This window comes from Gasterosteus aculeatus, chromosome 8 (assembly GCF_964276395.1).
Source record: "Gasterosteus aculeatus chromosome 8, fGasAcu3.hap1.1, whole genome shotgun sequence".
NCBI lineage: Eukaryota > Metazoa > Chordata > Actinopteri > Perciformes > Gasterosteidae > Gasterosteus > Gasterosteus aculeatus.
Genome location: NC_135695.1, coordinates 15,795,598 through 15,823,253, shown reverse-complemented (window position 1 = coordinate 15,823,253; position 27,656 = coordinate 15,795,598). Strand labels below are relative to the sequence as shown.

At 42.7% G+C, this 27,656-nt stretch overlaps 1 protein-coding gene across 4 annotated transcripts in view; it reads left to right on the top strand.

Moving 5' to 3' along the window:
• The first annotated feature begins 403 nt into the window (after positions 1-403).
• Positions 404-27,656, top strand: part of pex5la (peroxisomal biogenesis factor 5-like a) — a 54,184-nt gene continuing 26,931 nt past the window's right edge. The window contains exons 1-2 of one of the 4 annotated variants that reach the window (XM_040184443.2): positions 656-988; positions 23,600-23,704. In XM_040184443.2, the coding sequence (XP_040040377.2) occupies positions 968-988; positions 23,600-23,704 (126 nt within the window). In that variant the 5' untranslated portion in view covers positions 656-967. Of the gene's footprint in view, positions 989-23,599; positions 23,705-27,656 lie in introns of all 4 variants that reach the window. The other 3 variants (XM_040184441.2, XM_078108372.1, XM_040184444.2) reach the window with 3 other exon arrangements.

Here is a 27,656-nt window from a genome sequence, read left to right as displayed (position 1 = left end):
TATTTGACTTGCAGTTTCGGTTATATAATCGTTCCATCCACTAATTGGACAACTGGGAAAAAGCTGATTTGCTCTTTGCATGCAAGTATCACACTCTTTCAGACCTAATTTGATGATGTAAGCAGTTGGCTTTTTGCATTTAATTAGGAAATTACACAATATGTTGTATAACAACCGAGGAACCATATGTCTCCATAATTGCTCACAGAACTGGATCCAAAATGACTGAGGAGCACTTTAAATAAACTTCACATGCGCGTGGCAAACATGTAAGCTTTAAAACTACACTTGAAATTTAGATGTTAAATGTTGCGCGCACTTTGTTTACTCTCCACGCGTGTTCTCGACACGCTTTGCGGCGGGAAAGTGTGAGAAAAAATGTTCTTGCGTGCCTCCTTGCGGAGCACGTCAGCACTGGAGGAGGCACCGGAGAGGCTGGGTCAGAGGGAGTAGTTGTCAAACGGGGGAGAGGAGCGCACTGTAAGAAGGAGACAATGGACACCGAGGAGCCTCAGAAACATTTAGACCCGCGCCGACAGAGGACAGAGGGAGACGGAAGCGCGCGCCTACCGGCAATGCGTCGCGGGGCGGAAGAGCAGTGACTCCGACGGCTCGTGCTCGTCGTTAGCCGGCGGCAGCGCACCGTGAGGGGGGAGGAGGGGGAGGAGGAGGAGGAGGGAAGGTGAGGTCCAGCGCTGCACTCCTCACGCGCACACACACACACACACACACACACACACACACACACACACACCCTGGAGGAGCAAAAGTGTCATCTTCAGTACCCGAGGAGAGGACAGCTCCTCCCCTTGAGCTCCTCCGGACCTCCCGTGCATTAAAAGAAGAAGAAGAAGAAAAAGGAGGAAGAAGAAGAAGAACTCCGCTCGGAGGTTTTCATGTCAGTACTTTCTGGAAGAAGTCCAAACATCCGCTGACGGAGAGATCCGCTGCTGACCGCGTGCTCAATATGTACCAGGGGCATTTACAGGTAAGAAAGACCTTTTTCCTTTTCCACGACACGGGACTCTCGTATAGCTGGGACGGGGACAGGGCGGATTCCACACGAAGCTTAGTTTTTAAATGTCAACATTTTAAATGTTTTCTTTTAGGGTAATAACCGTCGCTCTGCCCCACAGATAAACGTATGCTTTTGTTTCTGAAAATGGGCATTTTTGGAAAATTGTTTCGAAGACGCAGCTGACAAATTGCTTAAATTGATAGAAAAAGATGACCGTGGAACTACTGATGCACAAAGTCTACTTAGTCGCGCTGTGTCGTGTACGTGCACGTCACGTTGTAAAACGGGAGGGATGCCGATGTGACACGCGGATTTTTATACATCAAACTACATTGTTGCCACTGTGCTTTGAGTGACATCATGCAAAGGCACAAAAAAAGTGCAAAATGTTTAAAACATTACAAGCTCGTAGCTACAGTAAGTCCGTGTAATCTCAAGAACACAATTATCCTATGGCTTCAAAACAATAATCCATTCTCAATGATAATTATGATAATGCCATTTATTGTTGATCAAAATAGAAACTTTGACTCCCAGACGGTTGATTATGTAATAAAAGAGCATTCCTGAGTCACGACCCGGGAGCATTAAAGACCAAACTTTAATATTTTATGATATATTACTCAAGCAGCAGTGTTCATTGAAAATGCATGACAAGGCGGTTGGCAGCCCTTCGCTGCTGTGTTGGCTGAGGGTCAACGAAAAGCCTGGACACTGAGTTATGCAATGTGCATGAACGTTATCAAACATAAAAGACAGATTCCATTTTAATCACAGTTTTCCATGTTTCATCCCATATTGTTTCGTCCATCCATCTCCCAACTTATATATGTTGTTCATCACATGCATGCATCGTCATGTTATTGTGCCTTATCTGAACAAAAGATTCGGCTCCTCCTGATCATTACACGGAGATAATTTAGCGGCATTTGTCCGGCGAAAAGCAGATGCCGTATCTGTCGGTATCGGATCTTTTGCCATAGCGCTGGCTTGTGTAACTGATGGATTGATCTTAAACAATTTCTCCTGGAGTGCGTGTGCGTATGAAATCAGGGCAACCTGAGATTGTACAGACAGAACTTTGTCAAAGAGTAGAAATAACATTCTGCATGTGTGGCGAACGGTGGTTTGTTGTGTATCAGGAAAGCTATAAAGAACTGTATAATCAGCATGTAACTCTTTTGCGTTTTGTGTTGTTGCATATTGGGTTTTTTTGTGCAGTTGAGTCTTTGGCGGGGAAACTGATTTTAAAGTTACCTTCTTCTTGCATTTGATTTAAATCACAGTAAACCATTAATCAACTAATATTGTTGCTGCCCAGCTTTATCTTTAAAGATCTCACAAACATGTGAATAAAGGTATTTTTAGCATCCTAAAGTACAGACTTGTGTTACGCGTGAAACAAAGTGCGTCCGTTTCTGTGAGCAGAGGATCACCTTACTGTATGGGCTGCTTGGAATGATTGATGCAGTTAGAGAAAAGGAAAGCGTGGATGTCGGCCTCTTCGCTCTTCCTGTGAAGACACTGCAAGACGAGCTGATTCAGCGAAGGAAGAAGCAGAAAAACCTACAAAAGAGTCAATGAACAGTATAGTTTACCTTTAAACTACATATAAAAACATATAAAGACCTTGAGATTGTCAATTCATTCTCCCTTAGATGGCCCTTTCTCATCATCTTGACATCACGTACTGAGGAGTAATGGTCGTGGTTGTTTCCATGCTTTGGTATTTCATGTTTACAGTGAATATAAGCGCGGTAGCCTTTGTACTGTATAAAAAACATCCTGGATTAATGGAAGTGACGCTCCAAGGCCTTTGGATATTTGCTCTGTTAAGCATAACGTGATTACATCATTTGATTACCCCATTCCAACTTCCCCGGGGGGGGGGAAACTTGGATGGATGCTGCCGTTGATCAGAAGTAGATGAAGATCTCATTCCCTCACACCGGGTTTTGATTAAGCTGATGATGTGTTTATCAGGTGAAAGGTAATTTGTTCAGAGGGTATCCTCCAGAGCCCTACAACAGTAAAAAGGCCACTTACACGTTGTACAAATTGTCGAGTCGTTCAGAATTGATTTGGCATTCAATTTGTATTTTGCAATTAAATTTGTTCTGTTTTGGTGGTAGTACTTTTTGTGGCATCCCTTTATGTTTCTCCTCGCCCCGGCAGACTGATGACACTGACGTCCACATTCCTCTCTTAACTTGACTTTAACATTAAAATGCAGTTTATTAGCAACCGTCGGATGTGGTTTCTGAAATGCAAAACAACTTGTGCTAATAAGTTCTAATGCATTTTAAAATATTCCAATTAATGCTGAAAGGAGAATTAAGCAGTGTTTAACGGAGAAATAGACATAGAAGAGATGGAGATGCAGAATAATCAACCAACAGGCAGTAATAACAGAGCACGGCATTACGCAGACAACTCAACACGGCACCACAATATCAGCAGGAGTCTAAGCGTCACGCAGCGCAAGCCACAATACAAGCATTCATTAACTATAGTTGAACGTCGGGTCCATCGAGCCGTCATTTGTGAACTCTGATTTAAGTCTGCTAAAGCGGCAAAGTGGCGTTAAGAGGCTTATATGGAGACTTTGCCCACGGGCGACGTGGTCAGCCACCGGCGTACACAAAGGGGTCTTAAACCGCTTTTCCCACAGAGACCATTTCAAAGTCTCCCGGATTTGATGGGCCGTGGTCTCTTGATTGAGAATGATTTAACAGCCACGACTATTTCAGGAGCCGGGATAATGTGTGAAATCAGGTGGTGTCGGGCTGGAACCGCAGCGCTACGGACGGTGCTGCTCCGTCGGAGTGGGGAAGGGAAGCAAATGTCGAGAAGACAGATAGCTGAGTGCAAAGCTCATCCCTCACTGTATTTTGGAGGAGAGTTTCGTGAGTTCTTTGAGGGGGGGATTCAACCTGTTGTTGCATTGGATAATCGTAGCAGCACGAAGGCTTTGTTAAGGCTGTTATTTGCAATGTCAGAGCAGCGTGAAACGCACAGATTTCGTGGCAGATGTTCAGCACTGTTTGAGGAGCCGGCAAGTATGAAAACAGCTAGAACAGATTTTCCAATAGAGAAGAGTGTTGGAAGAGTTCATTTTAAGGGCTTGAGTAATAACTCTGAAGCACGGCGGAACTTAATTCTTAATTAACCCATTCGCTGAGTCAATAGCATCCTAGTCGTCCGTATCTGCTCCTAAATTTGAGAAGATTTTCATATGATTCATTTTGATGCTGCTTTTATGTGTTCTAGGACTCAACACGTGTTGAAGAACACAGGGAAGTTCGCTGATGACGCCAGATGAACAACCTGAGGGATTTGCATCAGTTACTCAGTTATCAGCGTGGGGGGGGGGGTCTCTCCTTCTCTGTGGTTCGGTAGTTGAGGCTCTGTGCAGCTCTTGGAGCTCATAAAGTCAAATAGAGGGACTGAGAGGGATTCAGGAAACATTTATTGCCAAAATATGTCACACATACAAGGAATTTGACGTGGCGGTTGGTGCGTGACAGTAGGCAGTTGTGTGCTACGAGCTGATTGAGGAGTTGTTGTTTTTTTGCACGGGAACCTTTTGTCATCGGTGGCCAACAAGCCGTGACCTTCGGTGTCTCGCTCATGCGTTGTGCTAAAGTTTGCTATAATCTAAGTTTGACAGTAAGACTGAATTTAAACCCGGAGCTCTTGGGCTTCCTGAGCATTGGTGTCCCGTCGTTGTGCCCCTCACAAAGCAGACTGTTTGAAATGTCAACTGGTCAGAAACCAAAGGCACACACTCATACGTGCTCAATGGCATCATGTATGTCACACTCGTGCTGCTTATTTTATGCTCAAATAAACCTTTTTGTGTTTTGACAGAAAGGGGCGAAAGAGGATGAGTGTTGTCTACACCATTTACACAAAACCAGCGCACAAGCCTTAGACAATATTATGAGTCTCAAACTGAATGTCAGGGGACTAAGTCTGCTGCACACACACACACACACACACACACACACACACTAAATGTCAACACTGTACATCAGCTTTTCTCAAACAGGACGCACGCCTCCCGAAAAGGGAAACAATCAATGGGAAGCACCCACATCCACAGCTCCACATCACCCTCTCTCTCTCTGTTGGTAGATTTCCTCCGGGTGTCTTTGTGCTCCAAGTCATTTAACACGGCAGCCCCACGTGGCGAGTCCCCTGAGCTACTGTACAAAGCCACGGAAAGTAGGACGAGGCTCAGCATCTTTGTTGCTGGGCGCGCAGGGCTGTGCGGCACGAAAGGGCGGCCCGTCCGTCTCTCTCCCGCCCAACCCATTCATTACAGTCCTTTCTCCAACCGGGAATTCATTTGCTCCAGAAACCATTCGTCTCAGCGGCGGAGTGGAGAGAGAGCATGTGTTTGGTCCCCCCGGCGGGGGGGGAAGAGATATGAGCTATTATGGAGGAGTAGAGCTGATATACATACACGCAGTTCACTGTGGCAGATGTCGATAGGTTAGTGCCGACCCACGGCTGGTACGTAGTACGCAGACTGTGCGCTACGTTTCTGCCTCAGCGTGCTGGTAGGGCTGGTAGTTCAAGTGCCAAACGATCATTTGACATCTACTTAAAAGCTTCTTCCACTAAATAAATAATAAATTGGCACAAAGGGTAGCAACTTACCTTTTGTCAAATTTATGAAATATCAAAATCTCAGTGAACAGCGAAAAAGGAAAAGCCTGTTAGAATGTCCCAAAACCCAAAGAAAAATTCCCATTTAGTTAAAATGTCTCAATATGTACGATGAAATGCGATGTTTCTTGCTTGAGCTGCAAAAGCATTCTGTATTTTTCAAAAAATCAACTCTATATTTATATTTACAACAAAATGCAGCAAAATGGGCCGAGGCCAGAATTAAACTTAAAAAAAGAAAGTGCAGTTATGTGTAATGCACTCGAACCAAACGCATAAAAGCTTCAGAATCTGTCAAACTTATGTAGTTGTACATGAACCGCTGCTCTCTGCTTCATGGTGCCTCTTTCTCATCACCTTTTTGCTGGTGAGAGTCTGTTTTGCACCTTGAGCCGGAGTAATTCTTGCTGGATGTGCACCAAACACCTCCAACTTCCCGCTCGGCCCCACACGAGAGCTCCTTCCCTCAGAGTCGGTAATCTTGTCAGAAAAAAACAAGGTATTTTATTATTATCACACCAATCGTCATGTATCCACTACTACCATTTACCTCCCTACGTTTGACATTTCTGACCCTTTCAACACTCTCCGTCTCTGCCCAGTATTTACCAGCGGTGCCACCAGCAAGCTGTTTACAAAAGTAAAAAAAAAAGAACAAATTAGCCGGAAACTGAAGGTTCTCTAATTCCCCTTCAATTAAATTCAAGAGCTTTATGCCGCTTTAACCGATAATTTGTCCCTCAAGAAGCTTGCTTGTGTAAGGCTGGAGTGGAACTAGGAATCTTTGATGCTATTTGTACACGCTGAGGGAGGAACCAATCGTGGGGGTTAATAATGCTGTGGCCAATTTTCTTTGCAATTTAACATTATTCGCAAAGACAAACAGAGAAAATTTGCAGCGGTGGAGCTTGTTTAGTGTTTGCGTGTTAGTGTGTGTGTGTGTGTGATTGAGACAAGAGGAAAGGTAGTTAACACTCATTGAAGTGTATTTAAAATAAATTGTAGTATTTTTCAGTGTCCATGCACCATAACTTGTTGGATGGAAAAGAATTGCCTCGAAGTTCTATAAATATTCTCTAGACGTGCAGTTTAATGAATGAATTCTCAGGCAGAAGTTGAGGCCGCGGCTGCAGAGCGGCGCACAGAGAAGAGCTGGGTGCACAGATGGAAGGTATGCACAGTTCAAGGGTAAACCAGCTGAGAGGTCTAAGGGAAGGAAGGTTCTGTTGGCAGTGCAGGACCGACTTTTCTCAACTGGAGCCGTCCCGCATGGCTTCAATCGTACAGTGACTGCACGTGCATGTCAGTTCATGCTTGTCCATAAGTGGTACTGTATTATCAAGATTCTCACAAAATACCTGCAAGCTACTAAGTGCATGCGTGCATCTGAACGCTTCCTGGCAGCCAAGTATATAAGTGTGGCACGGATCATCTCCTGAGGACAATCGATATGGAACAACACTGAAAATAATTGCTAACTTAAGACACAATGTCTGTTCTACATGGTGGAAATCTAAGTAATTAGCGAGGTGGGTGTTTTTTATGAATGAATTCTCGTTCGAGTTTGGGATCTGTAAGACGGACCTGAACACAAATGACAAATATATCTCTTTAATAATCTGAAACTCTGAAATGACCTGCTCCTTTGTTGGAATAATAGTTGTCTTTTGAGGGCATAAGCTTCACATCCATTCAGAGAGTGAGCGATGGAAATGGGGAGAAAAGAGAAGTATCAATGGGGCTGAACAGAACAACCACCTCGAAAGAGACAAACAAATGTTTCAATATGATGTGACATTGTAGTTATTTGGTAAGAAATATGTTCAGGATGTCAAAATACAAAGCGAAACAAAGATATATTTCACTATACACCCTTGTTTAAAAAGCTACGCATTCATTTCTACAACCCTCCTCTCTTGTGGCAAGATGAACCGTGTTCTATTGTTTCTCCCAATTCATTGCTCCGTCAGGATAATCCATCACTGACGGAGGCAATTAGAGTGTTGGTGGTCCTACGTGCCTGTGACAGCGTCTGCCTTCCAAGGAAACAGGCCTGTGTGGGAGTTAGGGACCGGCTGGCTTTAGGAATGTCTATTTTCCAGTAACATAAGTTACTGGAAAATAGTAAAGAGACTGTTGTTATGTTGGTGTCGGATCATTCCACACAGATTAGATGGATTAGAGTGAATCTCCCGTCCCTCGTTCCCCTCTTATGACAGTGTGAAGAAATACATTACAATGAAAAAGGAGAAGAAAACTGTTTTCCATCTGCTAAATTGCCAGTCACATGAAATGACACAGTCGGAAGGACATTTCAGCTCTACACATTCATGATGTGATTCTACTTCTGCATCTCAGTCTATGTAGCAGGTAGAGGATCACACACACACACACAGACACACACACACACACTTGAAACATTAAACTCTTAATGGAGCATTGCAGCACTCTTGACATGTGCTTCTCTCCCTGCGAGGAGAGAGAGAGGGTGTTTTCTTTCTTTGGAAAGTCACTGGCTGTAACCTCTGGACTTGGGAAAGTTTTTCTCCCCACATCTAAAAACTCTCATCAAGGTGAAACCTGAGCAGGGTTCTTGACTCCCATCTAATCCAGTAGGGGCAAACAAAAGAGGACAGTGGTTGTACTGGGAGTCTCCCAGATGGAAAAGGTTGGTTTGAACTATACACCTTCCCTGTTATCTGTGACCGTTATAGGCTCACGTAACCTCACCAGCACAAGAAATGTTAAGAGGTTAACGGGTGGCCAACCAGAGATCTGGTTGGTTAGAGGCAGATATGAACTATTTTTAGGACAACCACAACACTTGAAAGATGCATTCTGTGATTGAGACAAAGTTCTGCATGAAATTAGATTCGCTGTGTTAAACATGTTAGCAATATTTCATTTAGAATCCGAGACGATGCTCATTGCCACTGTTGGTATTAGTGGTGCTCAATAAATAGAACACAACAGAGCAAGAACTTGAACCTCTAAAATTTTATTTCCTTATCATCTCCTACTTAGCAGCTAGAGGTGCAAATGCCTTACTGGAGCATACGCAGACAGCGTCCTTGCCATGACTACACGCCTTGTAGTCACACATTTTAGCCTCCTCACAAACACCCACCAGGCCGGATGTCAACATTTGCACCACGAGAACCCTCGAAACTATGGACAGTGATTCAGTTTCCAATGAAGTCAAAGATACGTTTGTTTAGATACCCAGATATAAATCGACAAATAACAGAGCCACACATGATTATGGTGAGTTCACACGGAGTAGATTTTTGCCTCGCTTTATGTGGAAAGAAACGGCGTCTCATCCGCCGTCTCATGGACAAAATAACCTCTATTACTGCTCATGTTCAGCGTTACATGTTAGTCCCATACGCGGCCGTGTCTGGGTTCATAACATCACCCCGAGGCGTTCTGTGATTTTCACATAGCCGTTTTTACTTATCTAGCAAGCCACACGGCAGCTGCTTTACAAAAGCAATGCGAACCCAAAATACACAGATTTGCTGTGATTAATACATAATACTGCAGAACACAAATAAAAGAATTCTCAAATGGTGCTTTGTTGGGTCTGTCTGCAAAATGATACTATATAATGTCATTGTAACTGCACCATAAACACGGAAAATAATGGCAAAAATAGTACATCGACAGGATATGGTTTGTATACATTGATTATTATCTGGTCTGGTCACAACACAGTTTGCATAAATTGCAAATGTCCACTCCCATATTTGCATTGGCGATTTATGTAAACCCCTTTGTTGTGAACACTCCTCTAGAACGTTTTAGGCTTACTCGAAAAAATCCTCAGACACTACTAAGATAAATGACTTTGCACGATTGTGCAGCGTGTGAAATAAATCTCCTGTCGGATTTGAGATAAATACAATCAAGTGTTACAGCTCTCATTAATGCCCAGCTGTGGGAGAAAGTAGTGATGTGGCTCAATCAGGAAAGCCAAGGAAATAAACTCACGCTGCACACCATGAGCTGCAGCACGCACGAGTCTCTGGATGGGTGACTGGAAATAAACTGATAAATAACGACCCTCTGTCTGATGAAAACTAAGCTGGAATTTATCTTAGCAGATTTTCTTTTGAAAATCGGGAATGCATTTTATTTTATCATTGTAAAGAAGCAAATTCTGATTCACTAATTAATTTAGAGAAGCAAGCCACTCCTCTCTTCACTCCGATCTTCTCGATTTATCTTGAAATCTTACAGAAGTGGCAAGCTGAGCAGAGAAGAGTTGCATGTCTGTGGTACTTGAAGCAGCCGGCAAAATGTTTTTTCAGACTTGGCTCTGCTCTGCCTTCAGTTGAAGAGAGAGATGAATCTGTACCGTCCTACGTCGTAAGAGAGACCATGAGGTGCCGTCAGGAAGTGAAACATGGTTCTACTGAGGATATTCAAAATGACTTTTCTAGTCATTAAAGAACAAAACTCATCATGTTTAGGTGTGTGCCGCTCGCTTGATTGCGTTGACATACAAATTGTAAACCACCATTTGAATGTTGCAGTCTATTCGTTCAGTTCAAACTCAATATTTCAACATATTTGCAAATGAAGATTAGGCTACCCTAATCCGTTTTTACTTCTGCAGAGCCACATCAGGATCATTAATAGCCTCTGCTCCTGTGTTTCATTCCGTGAGGAGCATTAAATTCCATCAGCATAGGGTCATAGAGTAAAAATATTTTTGCTACCCGCTTGCTGCACTGACAGAGTGACATTTATTAAAGAAAGTTGATTCAATACAACACCAACTATTGGATGATAGGAGATTAGTAGAATTTCTTTTGACTCTTAACAACTCAGCATTATATCTCCTGAAGCAGAGGCGTGAAGCCAACAGTGCGAAAGCAAAGACCGAGCCAACAGTGATATAAATATAATAAAAATAAAAGTTTTAGTTTTATTCCAAAACCTCAATAGAATGTAGTTGTTATGCAATAAACACAAAGCTTCTAATTAGACCAAAATCCATCTGCTTCCTTTGGCAATAATGGCTCAGGTGCTTAAAATGTCTTATCATGAGTTTAGATAACAAAGACCACTCCAGAGCCAAACCTTTCTGCTCCATACCTACTCCTCTCCCTTCTACACCTTTAGGAACCCCATCATGTCAATTAAAGCCTGTCCTCCAGCCATCACATCCAGGGCAGTTAGACAGGCTGCCACAGAAAAGGTCAGTCAAAGTTTTAACAATGGTGCAAGTAGAAATAAAGGTACAAAGGAAAGGAGAGAGCTGTTGCTGGGCAGCAAGAACCGACTCTGATAAAGAACAGGTTCCACCTCCATCAACCATTTTAGAGCATTGCTATACAACATAATTTTGTGATAATACTATATTGCAACTACCAGAGATGAGATGGTGGTTCCCACAGCGCGCTCATTATAACAGTTTGTTCCTTCTCTACTTCAATTTGCTGCAAAACGTTTTTTAAAAAGCATCCAGACAAAGCGGAGCTGGAAAGAGGGAGAGAGATGGTAACAAACTGAGCCGTCCGACGTGATTGCGTGTGCCTTACGGACCCTTGTGTAATCAAAACCACTGCCCACATCTAATCAAGTGTGACGAGTACCCTGCCCAGCCCCTACACACACACACAAACACACACATTACCACCAGCCTGTTCTAGATGACCAGTAAAGAATTTGTCCTTTGATGATGAACTACTCAGATTTGATTTGAGTTGGGCATTTATACAACGATCGTCCCCTCACCGCGTCCACTCAGTAATCATACCGAATTTATGTTTGGCATTGATGAAGGCGGCTCTTTACACTGATTGGTTGCTCACAAGATGTTTCCAGTCCATCGTTATCCAAAGCATCGTGGTTAAAGGTCCAAAGCCGAATCAAGCAGGTTTCTTTGACTGGTGGTTGATGAGGTAAACAACAACTAAAAAGAGCTTGTTTTTCCCCCCAAACCTTTGGAATCTGCCTCTCTTCTTCTCTTCTTTAAACTTTGTGCTGCAGTGTCCTTAGTAACGCCACTGTTACCATGCAGAAAACATCCCTCTCGCTCAAGCACACAAGAATTACTCATCACCAGGTGAGACCATGCGTCTGGTTAAAGGACACCCTTTGATGTCCAGTTCCTCCTCCGTTTTAGTGAACGAAGATGAAGAACTTGGAATAGCTCCTTTTTATACAAAGCAAGGAAGCAGCACACGATGTCTATGCTACTTTGCTAATGGGCTCATTTTTGCTAGTTTATTGTTTGACGATGAATGAAACTAGTGTTGTCTGGTCTGGCTGCTGCTTAGTTTTAAAAAGAGTCGATATTTTCAGCGTCTAAATCTGATTGAAATCGTGTCAGGACAACAGCAAATGGAACTGAATGAGAGGGTGCAGAAAATAAATTAGACTGACGGCCGTCATTATCTCACCTTGCACAGTGGCTCTGCGTGAATGGCCATGGCTCCCGAAAATCTGTTTTTGTGATGTTTGGCTTAGTGCTAGATGTCAAGTTGCGACGTCAGTGTTCTTCTGGTGAAGGGCCCGAGGGGAAAGACCAGCCTGGGCTGATTTTTGCCAAAGGATAGAAGACGTAACCCCATCACTGCCTTTTGATGCCTCCTTTTCTTGCAATAAATGGCATTCGGCCACGTTGACCCTTGATCACAGTTTGAGTTACCGTCACAAATGTCCTCGTCACTGATGCCTTGTTGAGTTAGACGGCATCCTGCCTCCATTGAGATCAATGATACGGTGAGAGGACATTTATCTGGATTCCCTCTGATTGTGGTGAACGGATAATAAGCTGCCTGTGGGCGTCTCTCTTTCTTTTTGTCTTTGTCACAGTTTCTCTGTATCGCCGACACAAAGACAAATGAACACACACACACACTCACAAATGTGCACTAAATTGCTAAAACGTGCACCCTGAAACACTGAAACGCACAAACGCCGCTATTCTGAAAGAGAAACTTCAGTCCATTGTAAAGAATTATCACTATAGAGAACCAAATGTAACATCTGGCATTTTGCATTTAAGGCATGCTGCTCTCTGTGGGTCACATCTCAGTTTGATAGATTGATGCTGCGTATTACAATGTGATGATCACATTACAGCCATTAGACGGTTGACTGCACCCTTTCTCAAAATGAAATGACTGCATGCCTTGCTGATACAAGGGCATTGTAAGATAGTCCCCAAATGATTTCAGTTCATTGTGTCCAGACAAACAAGCTATAACGGACAAGCAGCTCTTCATTCGAGCTGCCGAGGTGTTTGAACGACTCGTTTGGACTGGCTGCACCTTTTCCAGTAAAGGCTTTGAAAGGTGTAATTCTGCCTTGTGTTTCTGCGGTTTAACATATAAAGCGTCTTAATACTTCTCAATCACTTTGATCTTTCCATGGAATGGAAATGTTCTAAAAAAAGGATTGCAATCTCTGTTTTCACAGTATCACAGATCACAGAATGAGCCCAAGTGGGCACTCAGTGCAGGGATTGGTGTTCTCTCGACAAAATGCCGCAATTAGAGTGCAATTAGTTAGAATGCAAATACATCCCATGTTTTTTTATCACAATGTTGAACCAAAATGTTGTGTTTGTCCTTGTGAGGGATTACTGAAATGATGTAATACATCTTTTTTTTACGGTACTTAAATGGCTGCATCTTAAGAGCATTATTTTCCTCTCACAGCACGGGTTAGTTTCCTCAAACAATAAGTTGTTACTGGCAACCGATCTTGTTTACGCTGCAGGACCCTACCCGTTCCAGGGAAGGACCGCTGAATGGAGGCTGGGTGACACCCGGGAGGTGGGGTTGGGTGTCAGGGCCTCTAGAGTCTGACATAACAATCAGGGTGCGGGTGGGCAAGTGTAACAGGGGACCTACGCTGAACCTGGAGTTGCTTGTTAATGCCTTAACAGCGAACGCCTGACTTCTGACTTTTAATCATCTGTTCTTGATCTGAATCGAATCTGACTATCTGGGGGTTGTACGTACCCGTATATGTCGTTTTGCAGCTCGGCTTTGGATCGTCTGTAGGTTTTATAGGTGTGTAATGAACCAACCACGCATAGGCGTACTGACAAGCCGGAAATTGGATTTTCAATGATGACATGGTTTGGATTTTGATCAGAGCTGTAAAACATCTAAAGGGGCGCTCAGAAATTGGTTATGATCAGCAGGTTACGAGGTTGATGTGGTGCTGACGCTGATGCTTGCACATTAAAGTGCACATTGAAATCCTCCCCACAATTTTCCGTTTCTGCAGCTGCTGCTTTAATTGACCAAAGTCGCTCAAGGTAAGAAAGGGCCCCATGGGCCTGTGTCTGGGCAACCTGATTACTGTGTGTGTATGTGTGAGCTACGGTTGGGTAAAGGTCCCTCCAATGGGGCACTAAAGTCAAGTGGGAGGACATGTAACTGCTCGTGGCGGTAGGATGACTTAATAAGCCAAAGCTTTGCTATGATTAAAGGTGCTGCATAAAAAATTGGGAAGATTTTTATTACATCTTGCCAGCTGTGCCGGCTGCTTGCAACTAACAATGCCAACAGTGCTAACGGAAATAACCGTGGCAAAATCACTGACAGCGCTAGTAGAGGAAATAATTACTATTACTTCAAAACTTCAGGTTGTCTTTGGACAAAAACCTGCTAAACGAATAACATTAAGCTCCCTGTGTTTTACGCTAATTAGAACATAAGTATGCTAACCTGGCGAGTTACCCTTAACCTTGGTTTGGTCATTCTGAGCATGCTAGCAACGCTGATGTTAGCATTTAGCTCAACGCATCACTGTGCCAAGTGGACCCTCGTAGAGATGCTGGCATGACTGCACTCTGACTCTCAGGCGTGTTATCAATACATTTCTTATTCTCTCCCTCTCCTATTCTGACGCTCTCTTTTCCTCCAAAAATAGCTCTAGGTCTGTTTCAGTACCACAGAAACCGGATAAAGAACAGACAAATGAATAGGCCTGGATTGAATGGCAGATATCAAAATGATACATGGCAATTTTTTCGTAAACTCATTAGCAGGTTGCCCTGACAGTAGCTCTTGACTTGCACGATACCGCGTTTTTCTTTTTTCCTCCTGCCAAACTCTCAAACTACGTAATGGAAAGGTAGCTGGAGCAGCATCCCTAAATGTAGGCGGCTAATTAAATCAAAACACATCTTGATGGGCTGAAATAGCAACGCGTTCAGAAGACAGAAAGCCACGTCTTGAAATCCAAGCACTCAGGGGAAGACAGATGCCAATTAGCTGTTTGTACGACAGCGCTACAAAGCACAATAACACAAACACTTCAGCGGAGAGGGAGACGGTGCGGTCACCCTGAATCTAGAGCACCTGGAGGCTCGAAGTCAGAGACGGGTCTGCAGTAAGAATGCGATGCCATTTTCCAGGCAGCCACTAGTAATTGTTACTGTACTGTACTCTCCTGCTCATGCACAGAGGGGCTCCTCCTCCTTTTTATTGCCGTCCCTTATCATTAGCAGCTGCAGGCCAAGCTGCAAGGAGCAACACGGCTATTAATGTAGGTAATGACTGGCTCTGCAAGAGTGGCTGAGTGTCCCTCTTTCTCCACAGTTTTGTCTTAATGGGCAGGCGATGACGAAAGAGGAAACCGGGCTTGAGAGGGCTTTTGTTCTGTCAGGAGATTCATGTAATAAATTCTGAAATAAAACAAATAAATTGTCTACCTGCAACACTATCTCAAATCTAAATAAACACATGGAAAGGTATGCATTGTCAGCTGAAGTTTGTATCCTCTGTTGTAGGTTGTGATCCTGCAGCATTGATCCGTTCTCCCCTCATTCTTCCCATTCATTATAATGGGAGATGTGCAGCGGCACTTCAGCAGCAGAGACGACACAGCACTTCTGCAAGACTATAATGTTAGCTTTGTTTATTGCCGTCCAGCTGGTGGTTCTGCAGCCGATACAAAAATTACAACTCCAAGTTCAGCTCTGACAGAAGCCCCGGGAGGGAATGTACGCATGTGCAATTAGACGCACAATGTGATGTTTACCGATTATATTAAAAAAAAGAATTTCCTTTGATTACAACAGCATGGGATTGGTCGAATGTCAGGATGAATTGCTTCATTTATTAGTTCTTTTTGTCCCTTCAAGTTCTTTCTGTCCACCTGGCTCTTAGATATTGAGTCAGACAGACGAGTCTTTGATCTAAAATTCTACTTGATTTAATTCTATCTGGGTTCAAGAACCATCTCTCCATGTCGTGGTAGACTTTTTTTACTGTTGAATGCTGCGGTTCATGTAGAGTCAACCCTTCCACCGCCAGCAGCAATATTTAGTTTTTGTTCATGTACTTGTTCATGTAGACGTTGTCTTTCAAAATTGTACTTTTTTTCTAAAACCAGAATATCCTGAAATTCTTCATCAGGTCTCAGTCCATCATGCAGTGTCTGGACTCTGCAGAGAACACTTGCGGCCTTGCATTATTTTTTACAGATGAAGATTAGAATGAGCTCAGGGCTCAGTTAAGAAACGCTCAGCCAATTAGTGACCGGTGAAGTGTCCCGGTAGCGTTAATGATTAATAGGTGACAGCAGGGTGACCTGCTTGCATGTCGAGCACGCGGTCATGGCCGCTCACATGGACGCGTGCTCCCTGTCCTTGTGGCTGACAAGCCCATAAAGAACCACCATTGGGTTCTACAGCATGATCAGTGCTGCGAGCTGCGGATGGACGTCTCTTCACTTCACTCAGCTCTACAGATCAATCTCACGCCCACAGTTGACAGACATAAGGAGTGATAAAGAGTCCAAAGCAAGAATCCATCTTGGAAGTCAAAACAAAGCCTCTCATCTCTCGGTACGTGATCGTGGAGTCCTCTCTAGGGTGGAAAGAAAAAAAAAGCATATTGAGAGAAAAGTATGTATAGTGACTGTGTAAGAGCGTTAACACAAGCTCGTGAATACCAATAATGGGTTCCAGAATTTTTTTTTTTTTTTAAATATTAATATTATTAAATCTGCTAAACATGAATGGTGCCAGCCTCTAATTGTTTGCTCAATAACTTTTAAAATACACATTTATTGACAGTTTAAGTACTTTTAATCGCATTATCTTGTACGGTGTATCAATAATAGTAGCCCAAGTTGCACAGTATTAAAAAACGTTAATATATACAGTTCTAATAAGACAAGCGAACGCAATATCCACTACTCAGAGTGCTCAACCGAGAGCACACTGGAAACCTCCGCAAAATCCTTGTGATTTCTTGCCAAATCAGATTCTCGCTAATGAAATATTCGACTGCCAGAAAACATCTCATGAGAGCACTCCAAGTGGGAGGGGCCTCTGTAATGACACCTACGGGCCCCACGGGACACCCGCGCCGACGAGTCCTTAGCCGTCCAAAAGTCAGCTAGACTTTTCCTCCAAGTGGATTCATTGTACAGTGAGTGCACACATATTTTAAGAGTAAAACTTACACCCTCCAGTGTTGCCTCCAGCGTCTCTTGTATCGCCTAATTCAAAATTGACATTCTTTTTACATGCTCTGTGATCCAGTGTTAATGTTTCATGAGTACCAGCCTGAGTTTAATGTTTCAACACGAGCCCACAGTATTCACAGAGATTGTATGCACATCGCTAACATCCGGCCTGGAGGGTCTAGTTTTATGACAGTGAGATGTTACCCAAATCAAAAAAAAATGCCTTGTTAGAGTTGTGTCCTTTTTTGATTCACTTATTTGGGTATATTTTATACAAGTAGAATTTACTGTAACTCCTGTGTTCGGGTCCCGCGCCAATCTCCATAGATCTACTTCTCATGCTTCTTTTTTCTAACGTCAACAAATACTATCGGCACGTTTTTTTTTATAGATCACGAGCATCAATGCACAGCAGAATAAAATCCAGACATACAAATGACAATTCTTTTTTTTTACATGTTGATTGAGTGCTGGGATGTTGTGAAGTGTTACGAAGTCATTTTTAGAAAGAGCCTGAGGATTTGCACAGACCGACGTTGTCTATCCATGGTGGCAGTTCTGTTGATCTACTATTGTTTTATATATTGAGTATTTATCAGTATTTTAACTAGTATTACGATTTTTTTATAAATGAGGTATAGCTTACTTTCAACGACAACATTTGGGATTATTCTTGAGTCTTACACCTGTATATAATGTGCATACATCTACCCTCTTTCTCATATATATATAATAAATGATTGCTCATGGCCCTCTTCCTGGCTGTCAGTGTTAAACAATCCAGCAGCAGCACTCTTATACGTCCTGCCAATCACTACATCGGCAGCTCGGCTATAGCCACAGTGGCTCAGGAAGCTGATCTTAATATAGTGTGAATTCAGAGGTGCGTACGTGGGGTTTGTCGGGCCATAATATTCTGGCACACACGCCGGACGGCCTGATGCTTTCGCACTGATTCCCATTCAAGCCGTATTTGCTCAGCTGTCCTTGGGAGCGGCCGCCTGTAAACACCTCGGGGACTCTCCCCCACCATAAATCCCCATTACGAAGCATTACAGTCCTCCGCCTCTCCCCGAGTGTCACTTCATTTCTGTGAAAGCTCTGCCATGGAACATCCTCTTCACAGTGACACATATTCAGTTGTGCTGCACTGAAATTAGGTTTACTTGAAAGCGGTGGAGTATTTGTTTCTGCGTACGTTAATCTAACGTGTGTTGGCGTAAATGTACCTGTATAAAAAGTTTGCTGTAGTTAAAAGTCTCTTTTTTTTGTGTGTTCACAACACCAGCTTATCTTTTAACAGTATTTGTTAATGTTAGTTTGCAGATGCTCATTGTGTACCAGGATGTTTGGGTTTCCACACAAAAATAAAAGCTGGAACGCAAAGAGATGACCTGGTTCTAAAGTAACAGCCCCCCTAATCCGTCAAATCGATGGTGACTTTAACATAGAGGGTTGTCAGTTGATCATCTCAACCTTTCTGTGTTGTGTCTGCATCACTGAGGCTGGTGAATTCAAATTCTGCCAATTCATGATAATATTCTAGATTTCTGATGGTAAAACTAGACTGCAATCAAATCAATTATTCAGATGATTACATTTAATCCTTGTCAACAAGTGAACGGTTCTGTGTTCATAATGCAGCATCAGCAAAATGTACAGAGTCAGTGAGCTACTGGTACCATGTGACACCGTGGCCATCGGGTTTAAGTTTAAAACAATTAAATATCCGCTGTAAATCTCACAACTTCTGCATGACAAGTATCCCTAATGTGACACCCGAACAAGCTAAAGCCAACTATAAAAAACATCTGTCTCGGGTGTAATTGACAGCTGCAGAAATGCAGGCATAGTGTGGCTGTCAGGTAAATCATTCGATACTGCTTCTGTTGACAGTGGGACATAAAGCGACACCAAAGTTTGAATCCATAAAGATGTCTCTGTCCCAGTACGCTGACAGGCAAACACACAGATCCCAGGATGATCACTGCTCTGTCCAAGCAATCTGTGCAAACAAGTTGAGCTGATTCACATTAAAGTGACTGAAGAGTGGAAAACAGGTGGATGCAGAGGTGATTGGTTGATTCATAGCAGCAACATTTCATGCCAATTAATGCAACTTGAGTTCAAGCATGAACTCGATTGTTTTTATGCAGGATTTGTTTTGTCTAAATGTATTCATACCGGTTACTTTAAATACATAACCTAAAGGAATAGTTCTGCCTTTTGATAAAAATGTGACCTCGCTGAAAGTTAGATGAGAAGATTGGTGAAACAATCTTACTTTCCATTTTTCCTCAAAAAGTAAAGAAGTATATTTCCCGTAGTGTCACTATTCCTTCAATCAAATGCGGAATTATGGAAATTATGTAGGACTTTCAGTTGGCTGTTAGTCATAAAACTTTTTACTTTTGTTATTTGGGTCTGGAAAACGTTTTCAATGAAAATAGTTTACTGAAATGAACTGCCTGGAGCCCTGTGATAAATATGGCCCTTTGCTGTATTATGGGGCATTGAGATTGTACGCACGCACCAAACAATTAAAATCTTTGCTGTTGCCTTCGATGCCTCCAATTAGTTCTGTGGCCTAAATTGCGCTTTTGTTCTTGACAAAATAAGGTAACCAATGAATCATAAAACTGATTAGAGATGAGAAATGAATCCACCATTCTGTTATTCAGGGTTATAATCATGTTCACGTTGGAATAATTGCAATTAAATAAGATCATTTTGCCGCGAGCACAAAATAACATTGATTCACCAACCAAGACACATCTTTGATCCTAAATGCCGTTAAAGTAATTTAGGCTTTGGAAATTAGATCATGTCTGGCGCTTAGACGTGTTTATTTGCCTGCCAATGACTTAATGTCACATTTTTCAAGTCTTTATAAACCACTCAGCACATGAGGGGGTTCTGAATGCATCCTCCGGAGATGGGACTTGGCGTTGAGGGCAGTTATCTGAACTGGAAAGTAAATTCCCCTCGGCTGCAGACTGTGGACTTCATTTTTGTTGTTGTCGTCATTAACGAAATCATATTCGGTCTGCCGCCACCAAACCAAATTCCTGATAATGAGCAATCCCCTTACAGCTGATGAGTCATCAATGGAAGAAATACAATTTAAAATCAAGAGTAACATTTATAGATGCTGTCTCTGCTTATTGGGTGTTTTTGTATACGCACACTGATGTACTACTTTGACGCAACTCTCAATAAGTTACACACTTACACCCCTTTGTCATACTGCGGTTTACTCATTATTGTACTTGGCACGAGAGCGTGCCACATATTTTCTTCTCAAGTACTTGTACAGAATGTGCACATCCCTGAGTGGGATCCACGTTCCATCTGCAGAGAGGCATCCCAGCTATTGTTCTTATTTGAGGCATTTCTCTCTGAAAGCCGAGCGCGAATCATGTCAGAGGTCAAAGGTTCCCCAGTAGGGATGACAGACGCATCAAAAACGGCAGCGCATTAACACAGCCAGCTGATTCTGTGGCCTGTGGCAGAGCCGGCCAGCAGATTGTACCCCTGGTTCTGACATTCCTTGTTATACAAGTGGGGAATTGATGTTAACATTCATACTTAAATATTAACTCATGAGTGAGGTTAGATAAACAAATAGCTGTTCTCTTCCACATTTGTCTTTTTTATCCCCTTTCTTTCTTCCTGTCCACAGCTAGTGCTTTATTTTTAGTGGCTATCTTTCCCCTCTAGCTCAGGAATAGAGCTTGTAGCCTTATGCTGTATGTCACTACTCGAAACCGGGTTAAAGGAACAGAAACCTGTGTTTTATTTCACCATTGAGGTTCAAGTGTGTCATCAACCCGTTTTAACCAGCGACCTTGAGTTCAGATATTCCAAAGGTTTGCTCTCCTGAGAGGTTAAAATCTTGTCTATCTTGCAACCATTTACAGTTTTTTATCTCTGAAAAGCTTAAATAAACGTATTCAATTCGTATTCGGTGATCTTTGACATTTGGATTATTTTTGGACTGTCTTGTGAATTCCACAAAAGATGTTAGAACGAAGCATCAAAAATGTATTTTACTCATCATCAGTCAGCCACCTTGCCATGAATTACCCTGTAATTCAAACTGGCACAGTCTCTTTTTAAATGTAAAAGGTCAGACAAAGACTTTACAAAGAATAGGGCTGAAACTATAAAAGTGCAGGTGTCCCTGCTTGATTTAATGCAAGCCCACATAAAAATCTGCCATTCATTTCAAGTGGTCTGTAAAACTGCTTCATGTGGAAATCAAAGCGTCTCAACTTTGGCCTCAAACACACTCACATTGGATGCAGGTACAGTCTTTTGATGTAAAGAGCCTTTTTAAAACCAGGCCACGAGCCCTACTGTTTGTCGGAATGAGAAAAGGCTTTCCTCTGCAACACGTCCATCACAAAAGAGGCCATTAAGCTCGTTATTTTTGGTTGTCTACGGACCAGTAAATATAGGACTAAGGAACTAGGACTGTTCATTGAGAGCATTTCCAAGATTCTTTTTCCCAGAGTAAATACAACTGCAATCACATGTGGAACAAACTCCCTCCAGACTAAAAAATACAAAAAAATAATATCAACATCATGATATCTTCTGAAATCTGTAAAAAAATAAAATAAAAACATTAATTCATACTTTTTTTTAGCTTATTGTTAAGGTTTCAAACAGCTGTTTGACAGGAAATTGCACTGCTAAAAACAAATCTATAATAATTCCTAGAAAAAAAAAGATCCAGTTGCACAAAAGTTGACACGAAATATCATCCAGCAGGCGAGGCCACGGCTGTGAGCCAACGCAAGCTGATTGTGAGGCGTGAAAGACGTGCTCTTTCAACACAACACCTGCACATGCGGCGCAGGGGGGGACATCCATCGCTTTTCAAATTGCATCAATTGAAAAACAACTAAAAACAAGTGTTCAGTGTTTTTTGTTTTTTTTTCTGAATCCTCTCTCGCCGCGTGAATGGCGCTCTGCTGCCGGGGTCGACTTGGCAAAGGGAGCGGTTCATTTTGCACTGAGTGCGAGCGAGCTGGAGAGTGAGCGCAGGTGGCTTTTGGGACTTTATTAGGAGCATTTGGATTTGGAGGGAACTCCCCCCCAGGCGAGGCAAATGCACTTTGTGACATGATCAGCCGAGGAAATCAGTGGAGGAAATGCCCAATTCAATTTTCTGGCAAGTGGAAATGGGGAAAAGGCCTAATAAGATCCAGCTAAAAGGCTTCCAGTATGCTTCACATGAAGTCTGGAGAGTCTTTTCCGTCTTTTCTGGTCAGCAAATGTAAATGCAACAGGATGAGCTCTTTCCTGATGAGATGTGCAGTTTCCTGCCATATCTATAGTTGTGCTACATCTGTGTGTCATGAAATGATTAATAGGGTACAATATAACGTGTCTTCCGGCTGTGGGTAAAATGTGAGGCTGGGGGTGTCTGCCCATATCAAACTGAGGTGCAAAGGATGACAATAGGCGGGCTAACTCCATTTAACCTCTTATGTAATCAAATTGTACGGTTGTGTAACGCGGCAATCGCCGGAACAGCTCAAAGCGATACGGGACTGTGGGTGGCGGACGTGGGATGGGGGTCATTTAGTCGGTGCTTGGGGGGTAAGTTACACTCTAGTTGCCTTCTTAAGCCTTTTCACGACTGTTGACTAAAAACCTCGCATAGTGAAGCAGCGGTTCGGAGAGTCGTTTTGACGATGCAGCGGCCTTTGTGTCCGACTAAGAATCTGCACATCAAGCATACGGTACTTTTCCGATACAGAGTATGTTTATGAGTAGTTGATAGCATGACAGCGCTAACAATGACTTGCAAAACATGTATCTTAGTTGCAACAATGATCGCTGGTATGAAATGTTCTTTAATGATTAAAAAACTAAAGTTACCCACTAGTACCTTGACGAATCCAAACAATCCACATTCAGAATGTCATGTTTTATTGAGTTTACTTGCTTCTATTGCATCACTCGTGTTGCTACAAGAAGTTCCTCCTCGGCCTTATTTATTCTCCCGTAGCATTGCGCTTCAAAGATCACAACATGAGAACTGTCTTGTCTCCATTAATGTTAATGACACAACTAAAGATTGAACCTCTCAGTTCCCTGTTTGTTGTGATCCTCAAACATCGGACATTCATCTGACGTACACTGTACTAAATTCTTAGTGAAAAACATTGGTAAGTTGGTAAGATAAGTAGTGCTTCGGACCACCATGCTCATCCGTGTGTACAGTCAGTCCTCTCCACATCGTGCAGTGACGCTCTTTTCATGACCATAGTTCTGTGGAAATGTCTTCAGTCGATGTGTTGTTGGCCGTAGACCGTTTTCCCCCCACACGGTATTTCCATCCTCATAAGATAAAGTCTTTTTTCTGTAAGATGCCCTGGACGAGTCAAAAAGCACTGAGTTGTCAAACTGTCCTGACACAAGTCATTGTTGATTTCACTGTTGTAGGGGAAAGACTCTAGGGCTGCAGATAGGACTGTTGCCATGGTGCTGAAGGAGATACCAAGTAAGGCGTCATCAGAAGGGAAGCCCCTCCTCACAGTGACTACCAAGGTGGGCAGAACCATTTCAGAAACTCCCTCGCTTCGCCCCTCCACCCCCCTCCCACCCTCCCCTCCCTCCTCCACCTCCCCACACCCCTCTCTCCCGCCTTCAAGTAGAACGTCCTCCTGTGTTAGTCATACCGAACAGTAGTAAAGCTTTGAGTGTCCTGTGACCGACCTCCACTGTCTACTAACTCATTTAGTAAAGCCTTGTGACTGTTACATCTAACAAAGACGCAACAAATACTTTGTTTCCAGCTGCTCTATGGGGTATAAAACCCATCCTACTACATCATTACGTTGTACGAAAAACATTATGATCTACATAGGAGCAGCCTCAAATGGTTGCGATATTCCGCATTACCTTTTATCTTTTCGAATTAGCCTCTAAAAGATTCATGGTGCTCTTCCAGTTACCATGTGTTGCGTATATTGGTAGGTATGGGGTGGATTTATCAAGAGGGTCACACAAATTCCCCCCCCTCATTCACAATCCGGATAGAAAAAGTCCCGTGTGGACTTTTTACACCTCATAAGCAGCTGCCACGCAACATAAGCAGTGTGTGAATGCATTGCTGAAAGGCAACGGCACACAGCACGGCATCGCGCCGCTGAACCTGAGCCCTCAGTGGACAAAATACTGCAGCAAATGGCTGAGCTCTTCACTTCTCTTTTGCTTTTTAAAGAAATGTTGTAGCTGGATGCTGTCGGTACTCCAGATGGCAATATGAGTTTCCTTGCTCTGTGCTTGATTGCTTTCTGTAATGTGTACAATGTTTAATTGTGTGTGTGTGTCCTCTTGTGTGTCTGTCTGTGCTTAATGACCTGTAGCATGCTTTATCCTTGTTCAATTTTTTTAATACAATGTCTAATTTTGATTAGCTGCCATTCAGATAATGGTTCCACTCAAGTTGAAGGGATTTAATTATGTCAAGCAATTATTTTTGCTGAAGGATGGAAACTGCTGTGTTGACACAAACAATATATGACTTTTATATCTAAATACAAGTATAGTTACTTTTGTTAAATATGTAAGTATAATTTGTCTTATCATATTTTTACTTCTTAGAATGTTAATAAAACCAACAGTGTTGCACTGGCACACCATCAGTCCAGTAAGCGTTTTATTAGAGTCATATGGAAAGAATCCATTTCATGAAAACATGCAGCACCTGAGAACGTAACCAAAGCAAGTTGAAACATCCATCATGTTAACAGTCATCCTCGATTACAGATTTAGAAGAATAAAGCCCAAACTCATTTTCTTTTCACTGAACAGAGTAAAGCAACAAAAAAAAAACACTAGGTTGCCGTAATTCACTCCTCACTGTATCACTTTGTTTTCAAACCCTTTGTTTAAACAATTTTCTTTCAAATCAACTGCACTTCAGCCCATCAATGCGGCCAGAAGACACGACAGCGACTAAAGCTGCAGATTTAGAGGCCCGTCTCCATGTCACCTAGCAAGGGAGAGAGGCTGCGTGGCCGGCCGTGGCTCCTCACGCCAAATGTCATCTCAAGTGTATTTGTGAAGCCAAATCCCGCATACGAATCCTCATTGAGCTTCTACGGAGTCAGGCGTCTCTGAGAGAATGAAGAAAATCTTGATTTAATAAAGGCTGCACCAAACTAATTATCCATCTACACCAACACGCAGTTTGCACGTGACTCCTATAAAAAATGTGAAATATTCCGTCATAACAAACATTGGCACTGTAGTTAATCTTGAGTCAATACTACATTGCTATGTTTACATAAATACGTACCAAATGTGCCATGATGAGTACGCTGACTCAACTCAAATTTAGCTTTTCACAGATTTGAAAGGGTCAAGTGTATTTTAATTCCCGATCACATCTCATTCCACGCGAACAAAACACACTGAAAGGCGCTGCGGTTCTTTCTCAAGACAAGCACCCCTAACAGAGCCTCCAGCCTGTACAGCTCTCGCCTCTGCTTTGATATTTTGCATCCACCTTTCCCCTTGTGAAATGTTTTCCAACGCGCTCCACCTCCTCCTGTCCTCACCTCGACCTCCCCGCTTTCAAAGCTCTGACAAGTTTAACCGGTACGCGGCTCCATTAGCGGCAACATCTGAGAGACCTCTTGGAGTCAAGCCCAAGCGGCACAATTAGCTCAAGTTCCTCCGTTACGTAATTTTCTCCGGCGCTCCTTAAAGCGAACAAAGTGGCAAAGCGATTTGCATCGGCGATGAGGAAAAAGGTATAACAGGAAGGGGGGCAAAAGAGGAAGGATGATAACCCTCCTTGTAGTGAGAGTAATGGGCAAAGAGCTCAGGGAGCCGCTCTCTTGGATAATTGGCGTTTGCAGGTTACCAGCTACCAGCGTGCCGTCTGTCCCCTTTTTCTGGATAATTAAGAAGAGTCAAAAATCTCATCTTTTCGTGAACATTAGCTAAATTAGGTCCCGATGGCAATCACAGGAAGTGCTCAGGAAAACAGCGTGTTATATATAAGAAAGAATTGCATCGTTGATTTACAAAGCAGTGGTTTCCCGTAGCAGAGATTGTGTTCTCATCATCCTCAGCGAGTCAATTGAGGGACCAGCTGGTTGCAGTTTATCATGGAAATTCTCATTTCACAACTAAACTCAATGTCATGCTTTCCAAGAATATGCCAACGCTGGCAGATTTCAGCAGCGGACACGACTCGGCAGGGCAATCCGTGTTTAAATCAACAGAGAGATGGCTGGTAACCGTGGCAACACCGCTAATGGACATTGGACAAAGGTTCAGTCCGGTTACATTATGGTGTGTTCAGGCTCTGTTCCTTCAAAATGTCCACATGTTAAATGTAATCTTGGTGAGAAACCTGATGTCCATCAATGTGTCAAACGTTTTAAATGTTATCCTTCTACTATTTTATATGCTTCTATTTATCTGTCATCACATTTTTACATTGAAGAAGTTAGAATTCTTGCTTACAAAAGTGACTAAAGGGTCATCAGTTTTCAAAATTGATGGCTATTTTTCTGTCAATACATATTTTCTAGACGATTGACTAAACAAACAAGTACCAGATTGCTAACAACGCCTGCCAGATATTTTTGTCTGTATGAGCGAACCAGATATGAAAAATTCCCCAATGATAAAAAAGAGGCCAGCGGCCTCCACACAACGCGGTGATCCAGAGCATCATACCTCCCTCTCATTAACAACAACAAAGACAAACTCGCAGGCTAAAACGGTTTTGATGTGGTAAATAAAGACAGGAGGGCGTCTCTCATCTTGTTACCCGTGTTGTTTCCGTGTGTTTCATAATGTCACATGTTTCAGGTTCAGTTCAAAAAAATTTGGGGGGATTTTTGAAGTCAAGAGAAAACGAGGCATCAACCTGATTAAATAACAACTACAACAGATACACAAGTGGCTCAGACTTCTCTCCGACTCGATCTCGTAACTCAGTTTTGACCTTTAAAAACGAGACTACCACGGTGGACCTTCACCCTACGCTTTGTCGCCGCAATCCAAAAACTTCGTGGCCCCGGCAGCAGCGGAGGGTGAAATTAGGTTACTTCACACTGAGACACTTCCCCCAAACCAAAGCTGCATTCTAATACAACAACAGCACAAAGCCTAATTACCTACGCTGGGTCAGCGCTCTCGCAGCGCCGCACGAACTCCTGCTCAACAAAGCAGTGTCCCCCTTTGGATATTATTTACAGATCTTTCTTGTGGCTGCGGGGAAGGTTTCTTCTGTATTCTTTTAAGTACTTGTTATCATCTTCTTCACTTACCTCTTAGTTATTGATTGTTGGAAGTAGAATATGAAACAAAATTAGTGCTCTCTTTTATTTAGGCTTCACTCTATAGTCCTATCTTACAGCTGAACAACGCTACAAGCAGTTTATGAGAATTGCTTAGAAACAAGTTCTATATTAGAAACTAAAGTAACACTGAGTTGGGACTTTCTTAGATGCATCTAACTAAAACGAACGCTTTC